The sequence below is a fragment of the Astyanax mexicanus genome, chromosome 4 (assembly GCF_023375975.1).
Source record: "Astyanax mexicanus isolate ESR-SI-001 chromosome 4, AstMex3_surface, whole genome shotgun sequence".
In the NCBI taxonomy this organism is placed as follows: Eukaryota; Metazoa; Chordata; class Actinopteri; order Characiformes; family Acestrorhamphidae; genus Astyanax; species Astyanax mexicanus.
Genome location: NC_064411.1, coordinates 1991117 through 2017288, shown reverse-complemented (window position 1 = coordinate 2017288; position 26172 = coordinate 1991117). Strand labels below are relative to the sequence as shown.

At 42.0% G+C, this 26172-nt stretch overlaps 1 protein-coding gene across 2 annotated transcripts in view; it reads right to left on the bottom strand.

The window, feature by feature from the left end:
- The window catches only part of gpc5c (glypican 5c), a 180365-nt gene that overhangs the window by 117518 nt on the left and 36675 nt on the right, over positions 1–26172 (bottom strand). For both annotated transcript variants that reach the window (XM_022664952.2, XM_049477309.1), the window contains exons 3-4: positions 18057–18766; positions 1739–1890 (exon numbers count right to left, since the gene is read on the bottom strand). In XM_022664952.2, the coding sequence (XP_022520673.2) occupies positions 1739–1890; positions 18057–18766 (862 nt within the window). The remainder of the gene's footprint in view (positions 1–1738; positions 1891–18056; positions 18767–26172) is intronic.

Here is a 26172-nt window from a genome sequence, read left to right as displayed (position 1 = left end):
AATCAGTCCGACTCGACCCAACCTAACTTAACGCAACCCAACTCATCTCAACTTAACTCAATACAACTCAGCTCAACCCAACATAACAGTGTTACAGTGTATTTTGTACATGTATTCTGTTTAGTTTCGGTTCTACACTATAGTTTAGTGACTGAGTGCACTTTTTCTTTACACTGATTGGTTTGTAGCCTTACAGTGACTACCTGACACATCTTAGCAACTAAACGTCATGAGACTCCATATCTTACTAGAATCTAATCTAATCTACCATCTGATTTACATCTAATCTACAATATATCTGAGGGATGTTAACGAGTTAACCTGAGCAGAACAGGAACTCGAGTTAATGCAGGACTATAAACGCATGAGTTTAATGGAGTTTCTAATGGAGTTCAGGGCTGAGTAAAGGCTATAATTCTGCACTGTGGATCCAGTGTGGAAAGATCGGTTCTACTGGACTTCAGTACAAATGATTAATTCTACTAAATCTGACGTTTATAGAAGGTTCAGAACGGACACTAGTGAACGCTGAACTATAATCTCATCAGTGTGCACCAACCTCTTCTCTCACTGTTCACTACTCACATCAGAGTCCAGACAGGAAGTTCCCCTCCAGCTCCTGCTAATGCCTTCAGTCAGCCTGCCAGCGGGCACTGCCCCCCGCGCCAACCACAACACTCAGCCTGCCAGCTCTGTGGGACACGGATCTGCCGCACTGCGTGTGTGTGAGTGTGTGTGTGAGTGAATGTGTGTGTGCGCAGTAAGGTGTTTAAAACCCCTCATAACACTTCAGTATAGCATATCCGTTATATTGCAGTTTCTATTACAGGCTAAACGTCTGCTATGTGATGGAGACTGACTGTCTTGGAGTTGGGTTGGGTTGAGTTGGGTTGGGTTGAGTTGAGTTGGGTTGAGGTTGGGTCGAGTTGTGTTGAGATTGAGTTGAGTTGGGTTAAAATTAGGTTGGGTTGGGCAGAGTTTGTTTGAGTTAAGTTGGGTTGAATTGAGTTGAGTTGGGTTGGGTTAAGAAGGGTTGTGTTGGGTAGAGTTGGGTTGAGATTGGGTTAGGTTGGGTTGAAATTGGGTAGGGTTCGGTGGAGTTGGGATGAAATTGGGTTGGGTTGGGTTAAGAAGAGTTGGGTTGGGTCGAGTTGGGTTGAGATCTGATTGTTTGGGTTGAGGTGGGTTGAGATTGGGTTGAGTTGGGTTGATACTGGGTTGGGTTGGGTTGAGGTGGGTTGAGATTGGGTTAAATTGGATCAAATTGGGTTAAGAAGGGTTGGGTCGAGTTGGGTTAGGTCGAGTTGGATTGGGATCGAGATGGGTTAAGATAGGTTGAGATTGGTTTGAGTTGGGTTTAGATGGGTTGAGATTAGGTTGGGTTGAGATGGGTTGAGATTGGTTTAAATTGGGTCGAGTTGGGTTGGGTCGAGTTCGATTGGGTCAATTTGGGTTGGGTTGGGTCAATTTGGGTTGGGTTATGTCGAGTTCAACTCAACCTTTCAACTCAACTACAGCCTAATCCAACCAAATTTACTAATCCCAATCTATCCAACTCAATTTAAACTTTAAACCAAAATATCACAAGTACTTTCAGCAAGCAGGACCAACATCCAGTATTCTTAAAGCTCTGTTTAAGCTGTGTATACAAACTCACACTCACAATTACTAAATTCTAAAATCATTGATTTATTCAGTTATACATGAAATAATCTCTATTTAAATGTGAATATCAAACCTGCGTAAGTGAGATAATCTTCCCAGCGGTTCCGAGGATGGAGGGCTGGACTGGTTGGTGGACAGTGTTGGTGAATCTGGTACTGTGGATGCTGTTTTAATGGTGGTGGGCTCCACACTGTGGGTCTTAGTCTGACCACACACCTTATCCACCTGAGAGAGAGAGAGAAAGAGAGAGAGAGAGAAAGATAGAGAGAGGGATGAGTGATACAGATTGATTGAGGCTTTAAGAGGCTGAGTCTACTGGCCTGAGATAAATTGCTTTAAACCATTAGCTGATCTTCTGTAATGGAATTAGCTCCAACATTAAACTTCAGCATCAATCAACACACTCTCTAAACAACATATCTACTGATCTACAGCTGGGCCTGTAGATCCTGTACCTCTACGCTCATAGGTTGCTAAAGTGACCAGAACAGCCAATGTAACACTTGGTTTTAGAGCACAATAATGTATTGTGGTGACGGACAGTTCTGGTGGAAACAGGAGAGTTGAGGTGCACATTGAATTCTGCGTGATTTGATCAGCCGTGGTTTTATGTTTTTTGGATACAATCCGGGTTAGCACCCGAACATCCCTTTCAGACAGCTTCCTCTTACAGCGTCCACAGTTAATCCTGTTGGATGTGGTTGGTCCTGCTTGGTGGTATCTCGCTGACATTACCCTGGATACCGTGGCTCTTGATGCATCACAAAGACTTGCTGTCTTGGTCACAGATGCTCCAGCAAGACGTGCACCAACAATTTGTCCTCTTTTGAACTCTGGTATGTCACCCATAATGTTGTGTGCATTGCAATATTTAGAGCAGAACTGTGCTCTTACCCTGATAATTGAACCATCAGACTCTTACAGCTCTTACTGGTGCAATGTGCAATTAATGAAGATTGGCCACCAGGCTGCCCCAGCCTGTTTGTCAGGTGTGTTTTGTATTTTATTAATCAGGTGTGTCCTGATACATTCATTATTCAAACAATCAAAAAACAGTGCTTAATATATCTGAACACTCCGTTTCAGATTTGAGTTTTATCTGTTTAGACTGAGCTTTTACAGTTAGAGGAGTAACCAGTCTTTGCAATGTTCATATGTTATTTTACAACATGTGTAATAATGCTCTAATAAGTGCAGTTCAGCCTTTACTGACCTAGTCTTAGAGTCTCTGTAAAACACCAAATCCACCGGAGATCCTATTTAAACCTATAGTTCATTACAAACAGAGGTGGGTAGAGTCCAGATCCAGAAAGTAAGGGTGGATTTTAACTTTTAACTAGTGTTTTAACTAGAACTGTTCTAAACATCTAAACACCTACCTATCTCAGTTGTACTTGGCTGGTGGTGTTTTTCCTCCATAGACTAATTCTAACCATTTGTTTCTTAGCTCTGAATTACTGGGTAAAGTATATAAACACTGATGTGTTATTCGCACAAATAACACAGGAATGCTGTTCCTAGCACTGTTAGTTATCTCCTTCTCGAGCCAAGGTGGGCGGGGCTTTAAATACTAATTCACTAATTGACGGGTTGATGTAGACACGGTGCTTTTCCTGATCGATTGCGTTTTTCTGAATATTTTCTTTTATCATTTTTATAATTCTGATAAAACTCCACCCTCTGCATCTCCACAAAGGCTTTCATCCCAAACAATAACCACCCCCCGTCTCACGTTTCACAAACAAGATCAAATGCAAATGAATCCTTTACAATAAAGCAGATTCAAAACATTTACGATTGTAATTACATTAGTTACACCGTCCAATCAATACCGCCTCATTCAGCTGAGAGCTCTCAGCGCCGTAAATATCCAGCCTGCACAGCGTCCGACTGCGACACTCTCATAAACTACAACTCAATTACAATCAATTACCCCCCACTGATACCAGCACAACCGCCATTCACCCACTGCCTCCAGATACTGAGCTGGATCAGATAATGAGAGTCAGGATCATGTGATCCTGCAGTTTCCTGCAGAGCAGGATGTAATTCTTGGTTAATAAAAAAATAATTTTACATTAATCTGTTAATTTCAACATTTCCAACGATCCACAGTTTCAGTTTGGTAAATCAGGGCTGCTGATGGTGAAGATGATCACATACAGTGGCTTGTAAAAGTATTCATACCCCTTGAAATTTTCCACATTGTATTGCAAAAGTGTGAAGTGGAACGAAAATGATGCATGGTTTTCAAATAACAAGTTTTAGATTAAAGGGGGACGAATATTTTTGCAACTCACACTTAAAAAAATAAATATTTGAAAACATTTTGAAAACCATGTATGATTTCTGTTCCACTTCACACGTCTTTGTGTTTGTCTATCACTTAAAATCTCAATAAACTACATTTAACTTTGTGGTTGTAAGAAAACAAAATGTGAAAAAGTTCAAGGGGTATGAATACTTTTGCAAGCCACATAAGTTTAGCAACTGCCTGGCAACCACTTAGCAACTCCTTAGCAACCATTTGGAATACCTTAGCAGCTGCCTAGCAACACCTTAGCAACCACTTTAGAAACGGTAGCAACTGCCTAGCAACCACATAGCAACCACCTGGAAAATGTTAGCAAGTGTCTAGCAACCACTGAGCAACACCTTAGCAACCACTTGGAAAACGTTAGCAACTGCCTAGCAACCACTTAGCAACTCCTTAGAAACCATTTGGAATACCTAAGCAACTGCCTAGCAACACCTTAGCAACCACTTTAGAAACAATAGCAACTGCCTAGCAACCACATAGCAACCACCTGGAAAATGTTAGCAAGTGTCTAGCAACCTCTGAGCAACACCTAAGCAACCACTTGGAAAATGTTAGCAACTGCCTAGCAACCACTTAGCAACTCCTTAGCAACCATTTGGAATACGTTAGCAACTGCCTAGCAACCACTTAGCAACTCCTTAGCAACCACTTGGAAAATGTTAGCAACTGCCTAGCAACCACTTAGCAACTCCTTAGCAACCATTTGGAATACGTTAGCAACTGCCTAGCAACACCTTAGCAACCACTTTCGAAATGATAGCAACTGCCTAGCAACCACCTGGAAAATGTTAGCAAGTGTCTAGCAACCACTAAGCAACACCTTAGCAACCACTTGGAAAACGTTAGCAACTGCCTAGAAACCACTTAGCAACTCTGTAGCAACCATTTGAAATACCTTAGCAACTGCCTAGCAACCACTTAACAACTCTTTAGCAACCATTTGGAATACGTTAGCAACTGCCTAGCAACACCTTAGCAACCACTTTCGAAATGACAGCAACTGCCTAGCAACCACCTAGAAAATGTTAGCAAGTGTCTAGCAACCACTAAGCAACACCTTAGCAACCACTTGGAAAACGTAAGCAACTGCCTAGAAACCACTTAGCAACTCCGTAGCAACCATTTGAAATACCTTAGCAACTGCCTAGCAACACCTTAGCAACCACTTTAGAAATTGTAGCAACTGCCTAGCAACCACCTGGAAAACGTAAGCAACTGCCTAGCAACCACTGAGCAACACCTTAGCAGCCACTTGGAAAACGTTAGCAACTGACTAGCAACCACTTAGCAACTCCGTAGCAACCATTTGGAATACGTTAGCAACTGCCTAGCAACACCTTACCAACCACTTTAGGATTTATAGCAACTGTCTAGCAACCACCTGGAATACATTAGCAACTGCCTAGCAACCACTGAGCAACACCTTAGCAAACACTTGGAAAATGTTAGCAACTGCCTAGCAACCACTCAGCAACTCCGTAGCAACAATTTGAAATACCTTAGCAACTGCCTAGCAACACCTTATCAACCACTTTTGAAATGATAGCAACTGCCTAGCAACCACTTAGCAACTCCATAGCAACCATTTGGAATAAGTTAGCAACTGCCTAGCAACACCTTAGCAACCACTTAAGAAATGATAGCAACTGCCTAGAAAACAATTAGCAACCACCTGGAAAACGTTAGGAACTGCCTAACAACCACTGAGCAACACTCTAGCAACCACTTGGAAAACGTTAGCAGCTGCCTAGCAACCACTTGGCAACACCTTCCTATATTAGACAATTATTAGCATTGCAACATGTTCGCCAAAACTTTTTGGACTTTTTGGACATTTAGCCGAAAGTCAACAGCATAGCAACCACTGTCCACACGCTTAGCAACCGTTTGCACTTTTCAAAGTTATTAGCGCAAATTTCCAAGCCAACTTAAATTTCGTTATCAAACTTTCCTTTTCTAGTCAAGTTTGTTTCTTAATCTGAAAAATGTCAGTATGACAAAAAAAAGTAAGCAAAACATGTGAGCCTACCGCCACTGCTGAAAAACATTCTAGACTTTTTTCTTTTATTTTAATCCGAATAAAAGCTTTGTGTAGTTCTGGACTCTGGGATCAGCATGGGTCCATCAGTGGTGCTTTGAAGGCCTCGAGGCCTGGTGGGTAGAATACGCCGGGAGCGCCGGGAGCGCTGGGTGATCGTGGGCGTGTAGAGGAAATATTTGTGTGCTGAAATTGTTGTGCTCTGAGGAGTTTATTGATTTTAGCCTCCATGATAAATATTGAGGAGATCTTTTTTCAGGAAAGCATGGGAACCCTCATTTTCCTGAAAATAAACGCTGTGTGTGTGTGTGAGTGTGTGTGTGTGTGTGTGTTTTGGATCTGCATGCAGGGAGACGATATTAGCGAAACGTCCTCAGACCAGTTATAACAGAACTTAAAAAAACCACTGCGCACAAACATTCCCCCGTTAATTAAAAGCACATCTATCCAAAAACATATCCAAAATCTTATATAACTCAAACTGCTTTAATTCAGCTTCAAACAGACTTACACTTTAATCACCGTAGATTAGCGCTTTGATTCAATCCAGTGTATCCACCCGAAGCTCGCCAGCACACTCTGTTTCTGATTCACTTCACTTTCATAACGATCCAGCTACCAGTTCAGATTTAACTCTGAGATTTAATACAGATTACTCACACTGATGCTAATTTACACGCTCAAATCACCATAACAACAATGATACAGATGTATCTTATATATAGATAAGATTATATAGATTATATAGATTTTATAGATGCATTAAACACAGAGTGATCTATTTTTAGCATTTATGATGGTGGCACATTGCTTTAGCAACACCTTAGCAACCACCTAGCAACACCTCAGCAGCCACCTAGCAATGGCTTAGCAATATCATAGCAACTGCCATGGATACCATTGCAACGCCTTAGCAACACCTTAGCAACCACCTAGCAACAAGCTAGCAACACCATAGCAACCACCACGGATACCATAGCCACGTCTTAGCAACCACCTTAGCGACCGCCTATCAACGCCTCAGCAACCACCTAGCAACGGCTTAGCAACATCATAGCAATCACCACGGATAACATAGCAACGCCTTAGCAACCACCTAGCCACGCCTCAGCAACCACCTAGCAACTGCTTAGCAAAATTATAGTAACAACCATGAACACTATAGCAACGTATTAGCAACCACCTAGCAACATCATAGCAATCACCACGGATAACATAGCAACACCTTAGCAAAACACAAAAATGAAAGCACAGACTGGCAAAATCAAAACTGAAATAATTATAAAATAATTGCAAAGAATAAAAAAGTATCCAAGTACATTCAAAAATATACATTTGCTTTATTTTTTTCCTCTTTTGAACATGCAACATACACTTTTTCCTTGAGATTTTTTTATTTTTATTGCAGATTTTATTTTGTGGGCACTACATTTTTAGAACAGAACAGCAGTCATATATCAGAAATATATAATCTGCTATTTTTGGCCTCCCATGTGTGCATCTGTCCTTTCTCGTCATAGACACTATTCTATCTGAAAGATTCCAGAATGGAAGTGGAGAAGAAGTGTGGGGACAGAAAGTGAGGGATAGTGTTTCTACTGGTACAGACATGTTCCCCATTCACAAGCTGCTAATTAATTCACCCTGCCGTGTGTGTGTGTGTGTGTAGTGTGTGTGTGTGTGTGTGTGTGTGATCATTAAATCTAAATCATTAAATCATTAATCACACATGAGAAATCTCCATAAAGTATCCTAATCTAACATGTTAAACATTAAAATCACAGTAAACAGTTCATTTCTATTAAATATTTTGAGACACGTGGAATAAACTGGACAATGAGCAGCTGATCTATCACAGGACACTGCCCACAGGACACCAGCTAGAGGAGACTGCCCACAGGACACCAGCTAGAGGAGACTTCTCACAGGACACCAGCTAGAGGAGACTGCTCACAGGACACTGCCCACAGGACACCAGCTAGAGGAGACTGCTCACAGGACACCAGCTAGAGGAGACTGCTCACAGGACACTGCCCACAGGACACCAGCTAGAGGAGACTGCTCACAGGACACTGCCCACAGGACACTGCTCACAGGACACCAGCTAGAGGAGACTGCTCACAGGACGCTGCCCACAGGACACTGCTCACAGGACACCAGCTAGAGGAGACTGCCCACAGGACGCTGCCCACAGGACGCTGCCCACAGGACTCTGACCACAGTACGCTGACCACAGGACACTGCCCACAGGACGCTGCCCACAGGACTTAGACCACAGTACGCTGACCACAGGACCATGCCCACAGGACACTGCAAACTGGACACCATCCACAGGACACTGCCCACAAGACGCTGCACACAGGACACTGCTTGCAAGACACTGACCACATGACGCTGCCTGCAGTACGCTGACCACAGGACACTGCCCACAGGATGCTGCCCACAGGACTCAGACCACAGTACGCTGACCGCAGGACACTGCCCACAGGACTCTGCTCACAGGACACTGCAAACTGGACATCATCCACAGGACACTGCTTGCAAGACACTGACCACATGACGCTGCCTAAAAGAAACTGCCACACAGGACACTGCCCACAGGACGCTGCCTAATGAGCAGTTTGGGTAATTGCCTGTCTAAATTGGGTAGACAATGGGATAAGAATTTGAAATAAAATGATAAAAAAAGGATCAGGGAAAGGATCAGCTACAGAACCATCCTGCCTCTTAACAGTGCATGCTGGGTATTTCACTGGGGCTCTTCTCACCACTGCTGGTTTACATTTTACTCACCCAGTTCATCCTGTCTCTCTCTCTTAGTCTCTCTCTCTCATATATGTCTTACTGACATATGCATTCTTTCCTCCTAGCAATGTCTCAATCAATATACAGCTAAGAGACCCTTAAAAATCTTTGATTTTAACAAATTAAAAACCTCTGGAATATAATCAAGAGGAAGATGGATGATCACAAACCATCAAACCACCAAACTGAACTGCTTGATTTTTTGCACCAGCAGTAAAGCAGCATAAAGTTATCCAAAAGCAGTGTGTAAGACTGGTGGAGGAGAACATGATGCCAAGATGCATGAAAAAAACTGTGATTAAAAACCAGGATTATTCCACCAAATATTCAAAGATTTCTGAACTCTTAAAACTTTATGAATATGAACTTGTTTTACTCTTTCATTATTTAAGGTCTGAAAGCTCTGCTTTTTTTTTTGTTATTTCAGCCGTTTCTCATGATGATGATGATGATGATGATGATGATGACGACTCACTAACTCAGCCTGAGGAACGTATCCTGTATACAGTATCTGTAGCTGATGAAAGTTTTAATCCCGGCTGGAAGACTCAGGAATCTCACTCCTGACAGAAAGACGGATTTAGCCTGAGCGCTGCTTTAGCGGTTAGCGGTTAGCATGCGCTGCGTTCACTGAGTCAGCACTGGAGCTAATGGCACTTCCTCCAGAGTGTAGATGATGCTGGTTTACTGCAGGATTGGCCGAGCTGCAAGAGCTTTGGCAGCGGCCTCAGAGTTTCTGGCGGTTCTGCTTGGCTTCCTAAACGGTACGTTAATACGCTAATATTCTGCATCAGCTATCGGGAACAAAACTATACTATAAAAATGCTTCAAGGTATTTGATGACTAAAAATCCCCATTTAGAAGAATATTATTGGTTTTAGCCATTACTTTACATTAGCTCTACTTATTTTCAACCTTGAACCAATGATTAAATTACACATTTTGCTGATTACTAGGTGGTTGCAATGGTGTTGCTATGGTATCTGTTGCGGTTGCTAGATGTTTGCTAAGGCGTTGCTATGGTATCTGTTGTGGTTGCTAGATGTTTGCTAAGGCGTTGCTATGCTGTCTGTGTTGGTTTCATTGATGTTGTTAAGCAGTTGCTAGGTGGTTTCTCTGTGTCTGGTGTCTGGGGAGGTTGCTATGTTACTATGGTTTTGCTAGGTGGATACTAAGGTGTTGCTTTGGTGTCTGTGGTGGTTTCTATAGTGTTTCTAAGCAGTTGCTTGCTGCTTGATAAGATTTGCTAGGTGGCTGCTACGGTGTTGCTATGGTGTCTGGGGCGGTTGCTGTGGAGTTGCAAAACAGTTGCTAGGTGGTTACTATGGTGTTGCTAGGTGGATACTAAAGTGTTGCTATGGTATCCATGGTGGTTGCTATGGTGTTGCTAAGTGGTTGCTAAGGTGTTGTTTTGGTGTCTGTGTTGGTTTCTATAGTGTTGCTAAGCAGTTGCTAGCTGGTTGATAAGGTTTGCTAGGTGGTTGCTATGGTGTGGCAAAGCAGTTGCTAGGTGGTGGCTAAGGTGTTGATGTGGTGTCTGTGGTCGTTGCTATAATGTCGCTAAGCAGTTGCTAGGTGGTTGATAAGGTTTGCTAGGTGGTTGCTATGGTTTTGCTATGGTATCCATGGTGGTTGTTATGGTGTTGCAAAGCAATGTCTAGGTTGTTGATAAGGTGTTGATATTGTATCTCTTGTGGTTGCTAGATGGTTGTTGCTATGGTTTCCATGGTGGTTTTTATGCTGTTGCTAAGTGGTTGCAAAGCAGTTGCTAGGTGGTTGCTAAGGTTGATATGGTGTCTGTGGATGTTGCTATGATGTCCCTAAGCAGTGGCTAAGTGGTTGCTATGGTGTTAATAAGTAGCTGCTAGGTGGCTGCAATGTTATAAGGAAAACAGTGCTGTAAAAGCTCTGCTTTTTGTAAAATTGCTGTTTGTATTTATTGTAATGCTGAGCTAATAAACAGAAACTTACTGCACAGATAAGAAGCTTTTTCTTTACTGAAATTCACACAGGTGCCTAAAACTTTTGCACAATACTGTATATAAGTGTGATTATAGGAAAATTTCATGCAACTCAATGCTGCTCTATATCTCCTCCAATACCTGTAATTTAGTGTTTACATCAGCCCTTTAAAAGGTTTAGCATAAAAACAAGAACATCATCCGTCATCACGGGCAGAACATGCTGCCTGAAATCTAATGACTTCACTCAGTGTTTTCCTGCTTGTTTGCTGTAAAGTCTGCATCAGTAAGACTGGGAGAATGCGGCTCGTCTCGCCAGGGAATTTGTTATGACATCGCTGATTTAATGCGTTTTTGCCCTTGAAAACAGATTTTTCCTTTTCTTTTTCTCTCGGTTTTTAACTCACTAACCCTCATAAACACTTTCGCCGGACAGGCCAAGGTCCCCGACCTCCGAGGTTTTCCTCACACTCCAAACCCCTCACTCCCACACTCTCGCGCAGAGATAACATGAACATTTACAGGACTTTTTTCCCTTCTTCAGTCTCTCACTTTCTGATCTTCCTCATTTCCTCATTAAAAACCATCTTCCACTCTTCCTCTCTCTGTTTACGATGATTAAATCACCACGGATTGGCCGTGCAGTCGCTCTCCGAGAGGCCGACGCTGTTTTTCTGGAGAGCTCTCTTTCGCGCATCGCTGTCTCGCGGTGATTGATGTAAACACAAGGATGAGCCCCACAAGGGAACAGAAGACGCTGGCTGTTGGAAGTACGAGCCAATAGAAAATTAACACCACAGATGGAAAAATGTCGGTGAAAACATCGAGCTTTGGCGGACTCGGTTATATATCCACTGGCTCCAGTGAAGCTTGTTTATTTAGATGGTAAACGCTTTTAAAGCAGATTAAAGAGAAAGTTCGGTAAAGCTAGATTTCTACTGGTGAACTCAGGCTGCTTAAAATGCGGAGCTAAAATAATATATATATAAAAAGGGCACAAACTTTACCACCTATGACCCCGGCATGCAAAAGCTACAGTGCACCAGGTAATATATTATAGATTATGATTATGTTATTAAGCTGGAAAATGAAAGTGAAACTCCTGGTTTTAGAGCACAATAATTGATTGTGGTGACGGACAGTTCTGGTGGAAACAGGAGAGTTGAGGTGAACATTGAATTCTGCGTGATTTGATCAGCCGTGGTTTTATGTTTTTTGGATACAATCTGGGTTAGCACCCGAACATCCCTTTCAGACAGCTTCCTCTTACAGCGTCCACAGTTAGTCCTGTTGGATGTGGTTGGTCCTTTTTGGTGTTATGCTGACATTACCCTGGATACTGTGGCTCTTGATGCATCACAAAGACTTGCTGTCTTGGTCACAGATGCTCCAGCAAGATGCACCAACACTTTGTCCTCTTTTGAACTCTGGGATGTCTCCCATAATGTTGTGTGCATTGCAATATTTAGAGCAGAACTGTGCTCTTACCCTGCTAATTGAACCTTCACACTCTGCAATGTGCAATTAATGAAGATTGATCACCAGGCTGCTCCAATTTAGCCATGAAATCTCCCACACTAAAATGATAATAGGTGTTTCAGTTTCATTGTCCAACCCCTGTGCATGAAAATGAACACTGATATTAATAAATGAGTTAAGTTAAGCAGACAAACCATGTCATATCTCTGATTCTTACTGTCTGGTATCAAATAAAATCACAGAAAACGTAAACACTGTTTTTAATTTGTAGATTTGTATTACTGATAAATTGGATAAATCTGATAAAGCAGTAATTCAGGTCAGCATTAGGACGGTGCGGTATCTCATCCTTCCTGCCAGTGAGATATTAAACTTTCCATCCTCCTCCACTCGAACATCAGAGCCCAAATATGCAGAGCCTGAAAAATCTCGTTCTGTATTTATATTCCAAACATTCCAGAGCGCACACGCCGGTCCGGTGCTAATTACTCGTATCGGATGGTGAGCGGATCACACGGAGAATCAGCTTCATCATTTCCTGAATCCATAAATCTGTTCAGATGATTATACGGTAGCAAAAGAGCAGAATCAGCATTTCTGTAGAAAAGAGCCCCGCTGGAGGATCAGAGCCAGAGATACACCAGAATATCTAAAAGAAGAGTGTGAATCAGTGTGAAGAACTAAATGGGTGTTTAGTATGAAAGAGTGTGATTGTGAGTGAACTGTGAATGAGCATGAAAAAGAGTGAATAAGTTTGAATGAAAGTGATTGAGAGAGAAAGAATGCGAATAAGTGTGAATGAGCGTGAAAGAGTGTGAACAAGTGTGAATAAATGTGAATGAGTGTTTGAGAGAAAAAGAGTGTGAATCAGTGTGAAAGAGTGTAAATGAGTGTGAAAGAGTGTGAATCAGTGTAAAAGATTGTGAATAAGTGTGAAACAGTTCACCCAGTCTCTTTATTCTTATTATTGAATCATTAAAACTGATCTTAACTGAGGCTTTAGTGAGATACTGCAGTTCTTTAAATGTTGTTCTGGGTCCTTTATGGATCTCCTGGATGAGTTCTTCATGCCCTTTTGGAGTAATTTCGGTCGGTCGGCCGGTCACTCCTGGGAAGGTTCAGCAGTGTTCCATTTTTTTTTTCACCATTAGTGAATAATAGTGGATCACTGTGGTTCTCTGGAGTCCCAAAGCTTTAGAAATTATTTTATAATATTTTTCAAACTGATAGATGATCAATGACTTTGTTTTCTCATCTGTTCTTGAATTTCTTCATATTGGGGTATAATAATAAAGAAATACACCCAATAGTATCTCGCGAATCCCAGGCAGAAGAAAGAGAAAATCTCAGACGACACTCCGTCTGTTACCCGTTACTCTGGAGATGATCTGCTGGAGATGATCTGCTGGCCTGGAGAATGGGAGCTGTGGAAATGTGGCCCACCGCCTCCAGAGGCCTGTTTCCATTATCTAAAGCACAAGTTGCTATTAACATTCCTGGGTAAGGATGTAATTAGAGCCCTGTGTTAAACCTCGGAGGAAATAAGGTAAAGCTTTATATTAACTCGTCTAATCTCACCACGATACACTGTTACAGGCTTGTGTTGTTTTTTTATGATTTTCTTTTCCTTTTTTTCCATTTCTGTGTAAATCTGAAACTGTTGTCTGTCATTGGGGGAAAACTGTGGGAAGCTTTGAGGGCTGTGGTTGGTCCTAAAAGTTCTGTGAGACTGAAAGGCTTATCTGTGTCTTCTTGTAAAAGTTTCTCAATGGTGCACAATAAGTGTTAGTGACACGTTTTACAGCAAATAAACTTGATGTGATCCTGGGATGTACAGAACTAAATTACTGGGGCCCTATTTTAGTGATCTATGGCCCACCGGTCAATTCCGTATCGTTCAGTTTGATTTAGGGTGTGTCGGTGTGTCTTTGGTATCAATAAATAAGCCTTGTGCAGCTCTAAACAAACAAAATGCATGTACTAATTATCTTAATTAATCATGGGTGTGGTTCATTTTGGGTTTAACATCAAATAAACCATTCAGAGTGTCTCTTGCTCATCATTCCCTTTAAGAGGCAGGTGAGCTCTGACTTTGGCGGGTTCGTATCTTAACAGTGTGGCACTTTTGTGCATGGTGTTGACACAATGTGGTGGTGCTGGTGGTGCTATGGACTATAAGCATATTTTATTTAGAGATGAAACCAGGTTCTTTTTCAGGATCTGATGACGGTCTGGTTTAAGTATGGAGGCCTCATGGGGAGCTCTTTAAATCTGTCTTTTACCTGGACTGAAGAGTTCACAGTGTAAACTGCAGGAGTGATTGATGATCTGAGGAGCATCATCTCATACAGTGAGAATCGGTCACTCCTAGTAGTGATAGGAGAAGCACTAGCATTGATCTCAGTGATCTGTGCAGAACATCCTGCAGATACATGTGTTGCTGCCTCTCATGCAAAACTTCCAACTACTAAATCTCAAGATCACAGAGAAAGATTTCATGACCATCATTTGGGAAACTAGGCTGTAATTCCCACTCTGGGTGACTAAGCTCTGCTACACCAATAAGAGCCCTTGGGCAAGACTCCTAACACTACATTGGCCCAAATCTCTAACAGACATAACCTTGTAAGGCACTTTAGATAAGTGTGTCAGATAAATCTCAAATTCACACAGAATTATTAAACACAAAAAATTGATTATCTAAAAATCAGATTGCATAAAGATTTCATGAAGATCACAAAGAATGAAGTCAGCATCACAGCAAGATATATCAAAATCACATAGAAAGATCTCAAGATTACATGAGAAGATCAAAAGATCTGAAGAACACACAATTTATATACTAGTTGTACAATCATACAGTGGTAATGAGGTCTATGGTACAGTCACTAAACATTGACTTGTTGGTACATCCATTGGTTATTTCCTGTATCATTTACACTCATGGTCCAAAAATAGTTGCATCCAGAAAGTATCTCCAGATCTATCCAAAATTATAGAAAATGTGTGTATTGGAGTTATTATGAAATGTATTATCACAGGAGGAACATTAGGAACCTCTACAACTCTCTACATGCTGAGGCATCTGCAGTGTTACACACTACTATTGTTAGAATCTCACCCTTCCTTTTGGGTAACTATGCTTTTATTTATGAGTATACAAAAACCAATGTGTTGATGCACAAAGTAACAAGGAATTATTTTTTACATACAGATACACACACCTCAAAATCTTGAAATGTACATCCACACAGACACACACTTCATAGGGCATAGTGCCATCTCAAGGCCGTACAGCAGGGGGGAGAGAATGCCAACCACAGCCCCTTTGGGAAAACATCACAGAGAAATACCACACCATCCTAATTCCTCTAATAACACACACACTCACACACTCCGTCGGGCTACTGCGCGGTTTCTCTCTTTATGATCTTTGGAGAGAGAAAACTATCTGCTTTCAAAACATCTCACTATATTTTCACAGCGATGAACAGTCCTTTATCAAAACCAGAGAGAGAGAGAGATGGATTTGTCTCTCTGCCAGAATGTAACAGATTCCCCTCAGATTCCTTTTATTAGTGTTTATAAACAAGCATTAATCTACAGTTACAGTAGATACAGAATCACCAGCGCCGTAATCTGTTGTACCCGTACTGCTCTGTAATTAATCTACAGTTACAGTAGATACAGAATCACCAGCACTGTAATCTGTTGAACCCGTACTGCTCTGTAATGAATCTACAGTTACAGTAGATACAGAATCACCAGCACTGTAATCTGTTGTACCCATACTGCTCTGTAATTAATCTACAGTTACAGTAGATACAGAATCACCAGCACTGTAATCTGTTGAACCCGTACTGCTCTGTAATGAATCTACAGTTACAGTAGATACAGAATCACCAGCACTGTAATCTGTTGTACCCGTACTGCTCTGTAATTATTCTACAGTTACAGTAGATACAGAATCACCAGCATCTGTACTGTGTCTGTATAGAGATAGAGTAAGTGAGATGGGGAGTGGTCTAAAACAGAAATAGAAAGAGATGATGGTGAGGATGATTATGGTGAAGATGATGATAAATGTGATGACAGTCTTCTGGCTAAAGGTTTTGCTGTTTTTCTTCACAGCCCACAAAGTGCTGAGTTAATAAAGTTCTTGGACATTTATTATGGGCTGGTGTTTTAAGAACAGAGAGAACTTGTGGCTTGTGGTGGGTGAGAGGGAGGGAAAGAGAGAGAGACATTAAGGCTTTTGCCAGAATATTTTCAGAATATTTTCCATTTTTTGAACTTGCTTTTTCAATCTGTACAAACCATTAACCATCACCTGTTTAATTACTCTCTCTACATTCTCAATCTTTCTTATTAAAATTTAAAACACTTGTTTATGATGCTGCACATGATGAAACTCTTCCTCTTCCTCATTGTTCTGCAGCAGCTAGTAAAAAAAAAATATTCTGAAAAACGTGTCGATCAGGAAAAGCACCGTGTCTACCTCAACCTGTGAATTAGTATTCATGGCCCCGCCCACCTCGGCTGTGGACCTCCCACAGGCAGAGCTAAAGCCGGGCCATGATGCCTCTTGTCAGATAGGAGCTAACAGGTAGATTTATGTTTTAAACAGAATAATACAAAAAATAGGTTTAAATAGGATCTCCGGTGGATTTGGTGTTTTACAGAGACTCTAAGACTAGATTAGTGGCTGAACTGCACTTAGCAGGGCATTATTACACATGTTGTAAAGTAACATATGATATTGTAAAGACTGTTATTAGTGTAAAAATGTTTTTATCTTTAAATGTTTCTCACTGTTGTCCGTCTCGCTGGTGTTGCAGTGCTGTTAGGCAATCAGAGATTATCATGATTACTGGGAGTTATTTGTGGCCTTGAAGAAGATCTGGAGTTCATTTTCCAAACGAGTTATAATTCATCTGCAACTCTGCGTCACCTGGTTTCACTTCACACACACTGATCTACAGCCATATATCAGCTTCCAGCACCGATTAAACGAGAGAGAGGGAGAGAGAGAGAGATTAACAGAATGTCAGTGAAAGACAAAGTAAAAGACGAGTGGACAAAAAAAAAGCTGTTCTGTTCCAGCATCTAAACATCACCCACTACAAGCATCCAACCATTACTGCTGCCCACCATATACCAACACACAATAACCCATTTAACAGAGTACCCACAATTCACCTGCACCCACTATTATCAGCCCTCACTACAGCTCCCATAATTCACCTGCACCCACTATTATCAGCCCTCACTACAACTCCCATAATTCACCTGCACCCACTATTATCAGACCCTCACTCCAACTCCCATAATTCAACTGGTCTTACCATGAGAACAGTGACCAGTGCTCAATCAGCCTTATCACAAGAAAATACCTTACATACAACTTTTACAGTGATGGGCTTTGCCAAATTGTGAGTGAACATTTCATGATAAATTTACATAATGCTTACATACTTCATACACATACTGAAATTTTGCATTTTAAAATGTTTTGTTTGTGTTTGTATTTTTTAACATTATAAATCTATGAAATCTATCTTTTACACAAAAGTATTTTACATGCAAATACACGCATGAATTTCATAAATAAGGCCCAATGTCTCACACGGATAGGGTCAAATGTGTCCAATAATCAAATCAATGTCTTTGAAAACCATAAAAAGGTGTTAATTCTACTAAACATCAGTAGTCACCTAAAGGTTTAAAGCAGCTCTCTATAAAATCAACAAGTCTTTGCAGCTTATTATGGTCCAGAATGGTCACTTACTGTAGCCGCTAGACTGGGACCATGGAGTCGTGCATTAAGAATGGCCTCGTTGACTCGACCCCTGATCCCCAGCAGGGCGAGCTCCAGACTGTGCTCTCCGGCCACGGCCTTGGTCAGATCCTCCAGGATGGCGACGTACTGCCTCCAGGGCATGTCCAGCTCGGACAGACTGGCCAGGCAGCCTCGCATCACGTTGAGGCAGAACGCTCCGCAGGGCCGGATGAGGGTCAGTCCACGGCAGTGCGGGCAGTACTGCATCCTCACCAGCGCCCGGGTGCACTCTCTGCTCAGCGGCGCCATCTCCGTCCCGTTCATCAGCTCCTCGCCCACGGCGAAGGCCCGGCTCAGCGCCCTGGCGTCCCTCAGGGACTCCCCCAGCTCCTCGCTCATCGCCAGGGCGTGGCGTCCGAACGGGTTCAAGTCCTGCCGCGTCATCCTCAGGCAGTCGGAGAGCTCGTCACCCTCAGTTCCGTCCACCGCCGCACCAGGGTAGATGAGGCGGGTGTATACAAGAGGGAAGAGGTTGTCATAGAAACGGTGGACGGCAGCCTCCACCGAGACATTGGACGAGGGGTCTCGTATGAAGAGGGACAAGTCTGAAAACAGTGCAGAAATGTGCAGAGAGATGTCGCCAGACAGCGGGGCGTAAATGCTCTCAAACAGGGAGCTGAGGTGATCCTGAGAGAAGATAAACAGGGACTGGTACGTATCTGTGGAAAGAGAAGAAGAAAAAGAAGTAAAGAATCGGATTAGATTTAGCTTTTAGCCTAGCACAGTAGAGCAGCAGGATTTGTACTGCACAGTTCACTAAGTTCACTGTTGGACATCACAAGGACAATGTAATTATGAATTATGTAAAAAAAAAAAGGTAGTTAATTATTAACGCAATTAGTTTTAAAGGCTTTGCTCAAGGATTCAACAGTGGCATCACGTTAAACCTGAGTATCGAACCCACAACCATGTCATCAATAACCAGGTGCTCTAATCACTGAGCCACCACCACCCCTTTATAACCTAAATAAGTACACTGCCCCTTAAAATCTATATATTTCTGTTTTATCTCACTTTACAAACATCTTACCTTTACAACAAGTCACTGGATTGTCACATACGCTACCCTACAGAAGTTTTGGAACACCCCAAAGTATTTTTCCCTGCCTTGCCATTCAAGCTTTTTAGGTACAAGTAAATAATCCTTAATGGAACAAAAAGCAGTGTACAAAATTTAGCAAACAAATAATATAATTAAAGAAACCAATAAAAGAAAACACATAATCTAAAAACAGAAAAAAATCAGTCTATCTTTATTTGTTGTGGTGTCATGAATGAGAAACATGGGCTGCTACAGGGTAGAACTGTATAATTTATTGTGACAATGTTATTTTTGGGATTTGATGATGGTCAATTTTTTTGAGTATGGAGGCTTCAATTCTGTCTTTGACCTGGACTGAAGAGTTCGCAGTGTAAACTGCAGGAGTGATTAATTATTTGATCTGACGAGCATCATCTCATACAGTGAGAGTCGGTCACTCCTAGAAGTGATAGGAGAACCATTACTAACAGTGATCTCAGTGATCTGAGCAGAACATCCTGCAGATCCATGTGTTGCTGCTTTCTCTCCTGCAGAACTTCCAGCTGATAGCAGCAGGATTTTTCAGCAGGATAATGTTCCCCCACACACAGCAAGGGTTTCCCAGGAACACAGTCTCCACCAGATTACAGCACTTCCTCGTCCTGCCCGCTCTCCAGATTTATCACCAATCCAGCATTTATGGAGCAGCTGGGACTGAGCTTCAGCTTCATCCTACGAGTGTAGAGCTACAGGATCTACAGGCCCAGCGGTAGCAACATCTGTGGGTAAATGTGCTGCAGGATCCATACAGAACCTGTAGAACCTCCAAACCCAACCCCTCAATCTCATCTTATATCCAGCATTGAGGATCCAACAGGGTCTAAACTAGATCCTCCTTTCAGTTACAGGACAGTTTTACACTATACATTTTAAAATATATCCTTTCACTCTAATACTGTAATCACTATAATATATCATCACTACATTCACTACACTACAACTATCAGATTTTTTTAATGAGTGTAAAAAAAAGGTGGATCAAGTATCACTTTGTATTCTCTCTCTCTCTCTCTCTCTCTCTCTCTTTATCTCCGCCACTCTGGAGCTTCTGGTTCAGATCTTTAACGGACCATTGGTAATCGCCCACGCGTACACAAACACACACGCCCAAACTTGCTCTCGGTTGGTGTGACCTGTCTACTCAGCTGTGCTCCCATGCCCTCCACACACACACACACACACACTCACACACACACACCACACACACACAGTGGCGTTCTCTCCTGGGCGACTGATGTCAGATTGAAGGCATGTTAGCAGATGGAGAAACAGCAGCAACTGCAGAGAAACTGAGACTGAACACCTCACGCAACACACACACACACACACTCACACGCAATATACACACAGTATATACAGACATACAAACACTTCAGTACTTTCACATGTCTGCATTTGAAAAGTTTACTACCGATACAAAAAACATATATTCAATAGCTTGCAAAGGTATTCATACTTTTTCACATTTTGTCACATTACAACCACAAACCTAAATTTAATATAATATTTTATTGAGATTTTAAGTGATAAACCAATAAAACAAGTATTCTGACCCCTTGTATTAATAATTAGTAGTAACTTTTGGGGTCTATTTCTACCAGCTTTGATCATCTAGAGACTAGATCTAGATTTTTCCTCCATTCTTCTTTATAAAACAGCTGAAGATCAGTCAGGTTGGATGGAGAGTGTTGGTCTGTGAACAGCAGTTTTCATGTCTCTCCACAGAAGATCAATGAGATTTAGGTCTTTAGGACTTTAACTGGATCATTGTAACACATGAATATTCTCTGATCTAAATCATTATAGCTCCACTGTAGCTCTGGCTGTATGTTTAGGGTCATCGTCTTGCTGGACGATCTCAAGCCTTTTACAGCCTCCAACAGATTTTCTTCTTCCAGGATTGTCCTGTATTTATTTATCTCCCTCTATCTTTCATCCATCAACTCTGACCAGCTTCCTAAATCTGTCCCTGCTGAAGAAAAACTCATCCCCACAGCATGATGCTGCCACCACCATGTTTCACAGTGCAGTGGGGATGGTGTGTTCAGGGTGATGAGCAGTGTTACTTTTCCACAAAACATAGATCTTTACATTTAAACCTAAAAGTTCAACTTTGGTCTGATCTGACCACAGAACCTTCTTCCACATGTTTGCTGCATAGGGGAGTGAAAAAGCCTGATAGATCTGGGGACAAATTATCTCCTCAATCTTTGTGTTCTACACATTAATTATGTATATGGTCTATATATACATGCATGAGGAGCCTAACTAAGCTATTCAACCAGTATGACTGACAGTATAATGCTTACATTACATTTATATTTTATAGTACTGTATCAGTTTTCAAAAATACAGTATGGATATTTAATTATTAATTTATGTGAAAAAATTGGTGTCAGAAGTGGTTGATTTTGTGTTCAGTTTAAACCCCACCCACTAGAGAGCAGTGCTATACATATAAATGTGGTTAATGTAAGCATCCTTGAAACGTATTGTATCATTGAATTCTCACATGTAAACAGCTTTATTAGATGACTTGATTTAAAAAAAACTGAATCTGAAACCAGTTTGTAGTAAAACCTGGAACTGGATTTTGTAGAAGTTAATGTATTTACTTTTATTCTCATAAACACATTCCTCTATCTCAGTTGTTTTGACTGGGCAGCAAATAACATTTCAATAGCCAGGGCTCTCTGTAGTGTGTGTGTGTGTGTGTGTGTGTGTGTGTGTGTGTGTGTGTGGTGCGTGCATTGTACAGCTGTTCAGTGTGTGTGTGAGTGTGTGTTGTTTTTAGGCCCACTGTGAGTGCACTACTGGGAGTCTCAGCAGCACATGGTGCTATACAGAATAATTAACTTCTGTGTGTGAGAAAATGTGTGTGTGTGTGTGTGTGTGTGTGTGTGTGTGTGTGTGTGTGTGTGTGTGTAAATTGTGTATGCTTAGTGTATTTCTAGGTGTGTGTTTTCGTGTTTGGCATGTACAGTGTATAAACATTTGTGATGTATGTTTAATTTCCAGTACACTGACATATCTGTGTGTTAATTATGGTGTGTGTGTATGTGAATTATGGGGGATGTAGTGAGAGCTGATAATAGTGGGTGCAGGTGAATTATGGGAGATGTAGTGAGGGCTGATAACAGTGGGTGCAGGTGAATTATGGGAGTTGTAGTGAGGGCTGATAATAGTGGGTGCAGGTGAATTATGGGACTTGTAGTGAGGGCTGATAATAGTGGGTGAATGTGAATTATGGGAGATGTAGTGAGGGCTGATAACAGTGGGTGCAGGTGAATTATGGGAGTTGTAGTGAGGGCTGATAATAGTGGGTGCAGGTGAATTATGGGAGTTGTAGTGAGGGTCTGATAATAGTGGGTGCAGGTGAATTATGGGAGTTGTAGTGAGGGTCTGATAATAGTGGGTGCAGGTGAATTATGGAAGTTGTAGTGGGGGCTGATAATAGTGGGTGCAGGTGAATTATGGGAGTTGTAGTGAGGGTCTGATAATAGTGGGTGCAGGTGAATTATGGGAGTTGTAGTGAGGGCTGATAATAGTGGGTGCAGGTGAATTATGGGAGTTGTAGTGAGGGTCTGATAATAGTGGGTGCAGGTGAATTATGGAAGTTGTAGTGGGGGCTGATAATAGTGGGTGCAGGTGAATTATGGGAGTTGTAGTGAGGGCTGATAATAGTGGGTGCAGGTGAATTATGGGAGTTGTAGTGAGGGCTGATAATAGAGGATGCAGGTGCATTATGGGAGTTGTAGTGAGGGCTGATAATAGTGGGTGCAGGTGAATTATGGGAGTTGTAGTGAGGGCCTGATAATAGTGGGTGCAGGTGAATTATGGGAGTTGTAGTAGTGAGGGCTGATAATAGTGGGTGCAGGTGAATTATGGGAGTTGTAGTGAGGGCTGATAATAGTGGGTGCAGGTAAATTATGGGAGTTGTAGTGAGGGCTGATAATAGAGGATGCAGGTGCATTATGGGAGTTGTAGTGAGGGCTGATAATAGTGGGTGCAGGTGAATTGTGGGAGTTTTAGTGAGGGCTGATAATAGTGGGTGATTTAGAGATTTTCAGATTTTATATTAAAATATTTTCAGTACTTTTACCTGTTTAGATTTTACTGTCAGTCCTACTTTCAGCTTACCAAACATCTACATCAATCCAGCTTTTAATCCATCTTTCTTTATCCATTCTGATTTCGGTCTTTTCTCTGTTGCGATTCTGCTTTAAGTATTTCCATACTGTACTGGTTCTTTTTTCAGTATTTCTACCTTTTTCAGTTTCGCTTTCAGTCTTATCTTTAGTAATACTGTTTTTAGTATCTGGCTCTTTCTTACCGTAATGTTTCTCTATTTAATTATTCTCTCTGTTCTGATTGGCCGACCACCAAACACACTTCCTCATCCTTTTTTTACTGTTCATGAATAAAATATTGTGACTTTTATGAGTGACAGAACGTCTCCAGTAATCCCAGTAGTGTACTGGTAATGGAATGCTGGATCGGGTCATAATATGAGTGTAAATCTAAAAGCTTTCGGAGCTGACGGGTCGAGAGTGTGATCCATTCACCGGCCGCTCCGTCAGTCCGGCGCTTAAATGGACATCGCCGTTTTACAGCGCCGGCTTCCGTTTCACATAAACACGGCATTAAATCAGCAGCGTTGCCGCGAGAGCAGCGCCGGCGCGAGAGCAGCAGCCCTGATTTACTGCCTGTTAATGGGAGGTTCTTCAGCCTCTTCAGAGGGTCCAGTAGAGGCTTTTATAAATTAACTCCTATCTTCTTAATTACCTACAGGACCAACTTTCAGATTCCAGAGATCAGCCGGCGAACAGCTTTCTCATTCAAACATCATGCTGAAAAATTCTCAAAAATTCACATTTCTGTCCCCAAATCAGAACCATTGGCCTTAAAAATGCATCACCCTGATTGCTAATTACTCTCACATGCTGCACCTGGAAAAAAACTCACCTGAAAAAAACCCTTCAGCAACTACAAACACACTGAGAACTGAGTGTGTTAATGCTAATGCTAATACACGCAACCTACAGAAAGTCAAACTATAGTAAATTTGACTACTGTAAGATTATTACGCATCAGTACATATACAATAAACAATGTCCCGTATGGCGAACACACTCATAACACGTAGCAACACCTGAGTAACCACCCAAGACACCTTTGCAACCACCTGGGGTACACCATAGCAACTGCCTAGCAACCACCCACCAGTCCAGCATTTATCTGGTAAAATGGTCTATGAAATTTATGAATCATTTAATTCTGATTTAATTTAATGTTTTGGAATTGGTTTTATACAGTTATTTCTTTCGTTAGATTGGATCCAATCACAGACAGTTCTGGTGTCCTGCAGCTGGACTCGGCTCGGTGTGCAGATGCGGGTGAGGAATTCAGTACAGATGTGGCGTGTGGTGTGTGTACAGTGGAGACGAGGGTGGAGGTGCCGACAGTCCCTACCCATAATCCCCTGTACAGGCAGGTCAGGTAGAGTAGTCTCTGGCAGTCCAAGACACACAGGAGATTACCCGTCAATAACCCACTGTCCACCAGCCTAACACTCGCCGTTAACCCTCTGATTAATCAGCTGTTCACCTGCCATTTATCCGTCAGTTCACCCACTAATCTGCCGTTCACCCGCCGTTCACCTGCCATCCCTCCGCTGTTCACCCACTAATCTCCTGCCGATCACCTGCCATCCCTCTGCCATTCATCTGCCAATAACCTGCCATCCATCCGTTGTTCACCCTGCGATCACCTGCCAATCATCCACCGATCACCCGCCGTTCAACTGCTGATCACCCGCTGTTCACCCGCCAATCACCTGCCCATTTACCCGCCGATCACCTGCTATCCCTCTGTCGTTCACACACCAATCACCTACCATCCCTCTGCCATTCATCTGCCAATCACCTGCTATTTACCCGCCAATAACCTGCCATCCATCCATTGTTCACCCTGCAATCACCTACTGATCATCCACAGATTACCTGCCGTTCACCCACCATTCAACTGCCGATCAGCCACTGTTCACCATCCTATCACTGGCAGTTCACATAAATATTGGGTGTATGATAATATTTTTTTATTATCATACACCCCTAGCAACACCTTAGAAACCACAATGTATACCATAGCGCAATACCTTAGCAGCCAACACCTACACAATAGTACCTCCTTAGCAACCACATACATTACCTTAGCATCCACAGAGCAGTTCTTATTCAAATTACTTACTGTACTTACTGAGTGTATTTAGAAAAAAATCTGATATATTGATATTTTATAGGATTATGATATTTACAGCTGTACTTTAATCTTTATAAACTGACCCACTGACCACATTAACTCCAACCATCCAGACACAACACCACCCTGCAGGTCTGCTCCTGTTCTGGAGAATCACATCATCTCTACACCCTTAATGCCCCCCCCCCCCCGGCTCAGTCAGGAGGGTAACAGGTGGGCCGGAGTGGGGCTGGTGCTGGTGCTGGGGTCGAGGGTGGGGGTTGCGGGTGGTGGTTGTGGGTGGGGGTGGGGGGGGTAATGGAAGGTAATTTTCTCCATCTCTCCATCAGTACGGCTGTAATTACAATCAAACCCATCCAACACAAATAATTCCTGAGATGCCGAGCTGTAATTCTGCTGCAGAACTCAGGGGGGAAATCTGATCACTGGTGGGGCAAAGATGGGGGAGGGTGGAGGGGTAGAGGGGTAAGTGCGAGGATAAGGTAGTAAATGTACAGTTAGGAACATAAATACTCAGACAGTGAGACAATCTTCATGATTTGGGCTCTAAATAATACACTATAGAAGTTCAGAATTTCAGGTTTAATTTAAGCGGTTGAACAAAAACATCATATAAAGCGTTTTTAGAAACTACAAACATTATTCTACAAATCCTCCTCATTTCAGGGGTTCAAAAGTAACTGAACAAATGAACTTATCTTATAAATCTTCAATAAAATGTTC